The 6,446-nt window shown below is 45.5% G+C and overlaps 1 protein-coding gene across 1 annotated transcript in view; it reads left to right on the plus strand.

The window, feature by feature from the left end:
• Positions 1-104: 104 nt before the first annotated feature.
• Positions 105-6,446, plus strand: part of LOC107712064 (protein NLRC3-like) — a gene marked incomplete at its 5' end in the record, with an annotated part of 12,721 nt that continues 6,379 nt past the window's right edge. The window contains 4 exons of the mRNA XM_016517192.1: positions 105-212; positions 323-383; positions 1,128-1,332; positions 1,516-3,292. Of these exons, the coding sequence (XP_016372678.1) occupies positions 105-212; positions 323-383; positions 1,128-1,332; positions 1,516-3,292 (2,151 nt within the window). The remainder of the gene's footprint in view (positions 213-322; positions 384-1,127; positions 1,333-1,515; positions 3,293-6,446) is intronic.

Raw genomic sequence — 6,446 nt, forward strand, 5'->3', positions numbered from 1 at the left:
AAAATAGACTTCTCAAGTAAAATAAATAAACATTAAAAGGAGATTGAAACAGTAAAGGTGTTTCTGTCAGAGCAGTGTGAGATTTTCTTGCTGTTGTGTTTCAGTCGGTGTGAGAATGAATCTCCTGAACCCAGCTCTGTGTCCATGAAGAGTGACCGGTCAATGAGTCGACCAATTGATTTCAGCTTGGCAGACTCATCTGCTGATCTGAGGTGTTGTTCAGCTTACATTATAAAAAAATATGTTTTTTATTCATTTACTGATGTGTATTAAATACATTAATACATATATCCAAACATATGCAATACTTGTTCAACTACAGTCAAAAACATGAAGGATCAGAATCAAATTCAGTAAAGAAGAACTTGGACTCCATTTTCAAGGTTGGTTTTGTGTGTGTGTGTGTGTGTGTGTGTACCTGGTATTTATCACGTTATGAGGACCAAATGTCCCCACAAGGATAGTAATACCAGTAAATGTTGACCTTGTGGGGTCATTTATTTGGTCCCCATGAGGAAACAAGCTTATAAATCACACAGAATAGAGTGTATTGAAAATCTGAAATAGCAGAATATTTTCTGCAAGGGGTAGGTTTAGGTGTAGGGTTGGTGTAGGGCAATAGAAAATGCAGTTTGTACAGTATAAAAACCATTACGCCTATGGAGAGTCCCCACAAAAAAATGGAAACCAGTGTGTGTGTGTTTCCCTTTTCACCTCTGGGTAAAAGTATTAAGACATCCTCTCTACAATAGTCACATTTACTTTCCCACTCAGCTAATACATGTAACGTCATATGGAGGACACAATAAAGCTGATCAATGACCAGTAGAGAAGTTAAATTCATATGTAATCCATATGACTGCTGCATCAAGATGAACATCATTCTAGCAAGCAGCCAATTGGTCCAACACCCTCCTTTAACCTCAGTATCTCTTTAGATGCTGATGTCTGAGGATTCAGTGGAAGTTATGAGCCGGTGTGATATAATTAAGTGATGTCTGTTAGTTTTTATGTTGTGCACTAAACTACAAATAAATTCACTCTTGACTCTTGTGTATTGATCCTTTGGTTCAACTTCTCTGTGACTGAATGCAGGTTCATTGTTTGAATATTCATTATGATTTCAGGAGCTTGAGCAGAAAATCATCTCTGTGATGAAGAGTGAGTTAAAAAGCTTTAAGAGACTATTGAGTCCAGATTACCCAGAATGCTCTGAAAGAGACCATTATGATGATGAGGGTCATAACAGAGTCAGAGAGGGTGTTCTGAAGATCACACTGCACATCCTGACGAAGATGAACCAGACAGACCTTGCTAACACACTACAGACCAGTAAGAGCTCTGATCATCAGATTATAGCCTGTCAAAACACTTCATTCTTCAGTCACTAATGTTCCTGATGTCATGACACAATCTAAATAACATTTTATTACCAAGTATTGTTTTATTGTTCTGTTTATTCAATTTTGATCAATTAGTTATTAGTAAATAACAACAATTATTTTCTTTGCTCAGAACTGATGCCTGTGTATCAACAAAAACTGAAATCCAGACTACAGGATAAATATCAGAGAATCAATGAAGGAATGTCCAATCATGGAGACTCAACACATCTGAATGAGATATACACAGAGCTCTATATCACTGAGGGAGGGAGTGGAGAGGTCAGTAATGAACATGAGGTGAGACAGATTGAGACAGTGTCCAGGAGACCAGAGACACAGGAGACACCAATCAACTGCAATGACATATTTAAACCCTCACCTGGACAAGACAAACCCATCAGAACTGTGCTGACTAAAGGAGTCGCTGGAATTGGAAAAACAGTCTCTGTGCAGAAGTTCATTCTGGACTGGGCTGAAGGAAAAGCCAATCAGGATGTTCATTTCATATTTCCACTTCCTTTCAGGGAGCTGAATGTGATACAGAAAAATCTCAGTCTTGTGGAACTACTAAATCACCTCCACCCAGAATCCAAAGAAATTAAATCGGCAGATTATGATGGCTACAAAGTCATGTTCATATTTGATGGTCTGGATGAGTGTCGACTACGTCTAGATTTCCAAAACAATCTGAGCTTGTCTGATGTAACAGAATCAGCCTCAGTGGATGTGCTGCTGACCAACCTCATCAAGGGGAATCTACTTCCTTCTGCTCTCCTCTGGATCACCTCTCGACCAGCAGCAGCCAATCAGATCCCTCCTGAATGTGTCGACCAGGTCACAGAGGTACGAGGATTCAAAGACCCTCAGAAGGATGAATATTTCAGGAAGAGAATAAGTGATCTGAGTCTGGCTGATAGAATCATCACACACATCCGATCATCGAGAAGTCTCTACATCATGTGTCACATACCAGTCTTCTGCTGGATTTCAGCCACTGTTCTAGAGAGGATGATGGGTAAAGCAGAGAGTGCAGAGATTCCCAAGACTCTCACACAAATGTTCATACACTTCCTGATATTGCAGACTAAACTGAAGACTCAAAAGTATGATGGGAATTATGAAATCAATCCTCGTCAGGCTAGAAAGACTATTCTGTCTCTCGGAAAACTGGCTTTTGAACAGCTGGAAAAAGGGAACCTGATCTTCTATGAGGAGGACCTGAAAGAGAGCGGCATTGATGTCAGAGAAGTGTCCGTGTACTCAGGAGTTTGTACCCAGATCTTCAGAGAGGAGTTTGGACTGCAGCTGGTTAAGGTGTACAGCTTTGTTCATCTGAGTGTTCAGGAGTTTCTTGCTGCTTTATTCAAGCTTCTGTCCTCTTCTGAACAAAACAAAGGACTGTGGAATATGTTCAGGTCACGTGGTTCAGATCATATGTTCATGACCAGTTTACTGAAGGGAGAAGTGGACAAGGCCTTACAGAGTGAGAACGGACACTGGGATCTTTTCCTCCGATTCCTTCTAGGTCTCTCACTAGAGTCTAATCAGACTCTCTTACAAGGTCTCCTGAGAAAGACAGTAAGCAGCTCTCAGTGCAACCAGGAAACAGCTGAATACATTAAACAGAAGATCAGGGAGAATTGCTCTCCAGAGAAATCAATCAACCTGTTTCACTGTCTGAATGAACTGAATGATCGTTTACTAGAGCAGGAAGTACAAACATACCTGAGCAGAGCAGGTGCCCGTCGTCTCTCTAGAGAACTGTCTCCTGCTCAGTGGTCGGCTCTGGTGTTTGTGCTTTTGAACTCAGAAGAAAAGCTGAATGAGTTTATACTGAGTAAATATGATCCATCAGAAGAATGTGTCATGAGGCTGCTGCCAGTGATTAAAGCGTCTAGAAAGGCTGAGTGAGTATTTTACAGTGTCTTTGTTTTATTGACTTTATTTTATACAGTAGGCCTGTGTTTCTCTACACTGTTTCTGTATTTTTTGAGGTCTTTCTTATTTGACACACCCAGTTGATATCATAGAGCACTTTACTAATGACCTGATGAGCTGAATCAAGTGTGTCAGATAAGAGAGATTCATCCAAACTTTGAGGAGCTTCCAGGAACAGGGCTGTGACTCTCTAAAACTGAGCAATTCCAGCATTACGGATGTGACATTTGCAGTCAAAATTTGAAATATAAATTCTCATAGAATGCGTATTCATTACCAATATATTGAACTATCACTTTATTATTTTTCCTAAACTTCTGACAACAGAGTCCATACACAAGAAATATCAGTCTATAAATGTGTTTTATATTTTGGATGAGGATAATACGTGTTACGGACATGACAAAAAAAGAAGTGAGTTTTTGGGATACAACATATTTTGTAGATTTTTGTGAATTATAATGCACAAACCAGAAGCAACAATATCCACATAATGGAGAAGGGTTGGCTCTTCACAGGACATAAAATATATGTTTTATTTAAATTTTTGTTTTCACATTTCAGAAGAAAAACTCTTACAGACGTGACAGTTCTGAAAGCAGAATTTATCAGACTATAGAAACGCATGTGAAATGCTTTGAAAACTTTTAACAGAGACTCTGCTGGGTTTTAAACCCTCTGGGATCTGAGGGGGTTTTGGGGCCCTGGAGAAGTTTTGACATGCCCTGACATTTGTGCTTTATTCAGTATCTTAAAAACATATTAATAGCTAAAGTCTAAATCCACAGTATTCAGCACAAACTGGGCTACAATAATATGTAAGCAACCTGAATGTACATGTTCCCTTTCAGTCGGTTACTCTCGACGTCACGTTGGTGACCGACAAATTGGGATCTCGCTTAGAGAGACCAATCTACTTCGAGTGTAAACTAAATGAGCCAATGCACATTGGCATGCGATTATTGCATCCAGCTGCCGCTGATCACAGCGTGAGCATAAAAAGGCAGCACGTGCAACGCATACCAGCTTTTCGCTTCAGAGCCAAGCGACAACATCATTCCGCTCCTACCAAACTGCTTCGTGTGTGACGAGTTCAGCGCACTCTAGGGAGCTTCTTGTGTTGGTGGACGGCGCTTCAGCGGTGGTCGTTCCTGTTTCGAGTGGGTTGCGCACTTCAGGCTGCACTACCCCCTGTCGTGCTGCAAACGGCCATTTCCCTTGTGCGTCTCAGCACCTAAAAGAGCATTTCCCTGAAAGAGCCTATTTCTCTAAAAGAGCTTACATGGGTGCGTCTTTGTAAAGATGACGGATTGTCTTTTTAAAGATTCCATTTCACCCGTGCGTGGCATCTTTAAAGGTGGCGTTCGCGGATGAGTCATGTTCCCATTGCGGGAAGATGACCATCTCAGAGCTGCGGGCCAGGCTCCGTTTCCTCCAGGGGACAGTGCTCCGTTGTCTCTGCCGCGGTCTAGTGCTCATCCTGGAGGTTGCCAGGCGACGGCTACTTCCAACAGTGGCACAGATGGTTAGAGGATTACAGCGATGCCAAACCCCTCAGGGAACCAACCCTCGGGGGACCATCGGTGGAGGAACGCGCTGGGCCCTCTTCAAAGAGCGTACCAGCAGTATCCTTCGGTGCTCCTCCCGACAACCGGATGTCGATCACTGCATCGGAGGGAGAGCTCTCTGGAGAGGAAGATTCGGCTGCGGTGCCGCCCTCCGGGACGGTGGCAATGCCTGAATCAGATTCAAAGATGTCGACAATGCTTTCCTGGGCCGCTGAGAGGGTAGGGTTCGAGTGGAAATCTCCACCCCGTCCCGAGCCCTCGAGGTTGGACGATTGGTTTCTCGGGGTGGCTCGCGCTGGTTCTCAGCACCCCACCTCGGTGCCTTTCTTCCCGGAGGGGCATGAGGAGCTCACCAGGGCATGGACGCCACCTTTTACAGCCGAAAACTGATCTGCTGGTTCCTCCTCCCTCACCACCCTCGATGGTGGTGCAGCTAGGGGGTATATGGGGGTCCCCCCGGCGGAGCGGTCAGTCGCGATGCAGTTGTGTCCTAATACCGCCTCCACCCAGTGCCCCAGCCTACTTGTCTCCGAGGGCGGCCCCCTGCGTCAGCCCCCGCTTCCACACCGCATCCGCCCCACCTGTCCTGGTCCCCGTCAAACCTGGCGGTGAGCGGAAGAGCAAGAGGCCCCGGGATGGGCGACCCAGAGAGGGAGGAAGCTGTTCTTTGGGGGATGGTGAATCCTTGGAGGAGGGCTGGGTGGAGAATCTGGAAAATCTCGATGAGAGAGCTGTTTACTCTGTCCCTGGGTCCCAGGAGGGCACGGAGAGTCGTGGACGGACCAACACCGGACCACACTCATCCTCCTCCATCGCCAGCAGGCGGTTCGAGAGCGTCAACAAAGTCCCGCTTGCACGGTATCTGGGTGCCTGGCTAACGCTACCCAGCCTATCTCGCTGGGCTCTGCGGGCCATCAGCCTTGTCTATGCGATTTAGTTCGCCCGGCGTCCCCCAAGTTCAGTGTCATCCGCTTCACGACAGTGAAGGCGGCCAATGCTCCTGTCTTGCGTGCGGAGATCGCAGTCCTACTGGCGAAGGATGCGATAGAGCCGGTCCCTCCAGCCATTATGAATGCGGGGTTTTACAGCTCCTACTTCATTGTACCCAAGAAAGGCGGTGGGTTACGACCAATCATGTACCTGCGTGTCTTGAACCGGGCCCTTCACCGGTTACCGTTCAAGATGTTGACGCAGAAACGCATCTTCGAGTGTATCCGTCCCCGAGATTGGTTTACAGCGATCAACCTACTTTCATGTGTTGATCCTTCCACGCCACAGACAATTTCTGCGGTTCGCGTTCAAGGGACATGCATACCAGTACAAGGTCCTGCGCTTCTGGCTGTCCCTGTCTCCCCGTGTCTTCACTAAAGACTCTCTTGTTCCCCTCAGAGAGCACGGTATTCGCATCTTCAACTATCTTGGCGATTGGCTTATACTAGCACAGTCTCGAGATCAGTTGTGTGAGCACAGGGACCTGGTGCTCCGGCATCTCAGCCAGCTGGGTCTTCAGGTCAACTGGGAAAAGAGCAAACTCTCCCCGACACAGAGGATCTCT

This window comes from Sinocyclocheilus rhinocerous, unplaced genomic scaffold (assembly GCF_001515625.1).
Source record: "Sinocyclocheilus rhinocerous isolate Xijiao unplaced genomic scaffold, SAMN03320098_v1.1 scaffold2388, whole genome shotgun sequence".
NCBI lineage: Eukaryota > Metazoa > Chordata > Actinopteri > Cypriniformes > Cyprinidae > Sinocyclocheilus > Sinocyclocheilus rhinocerous.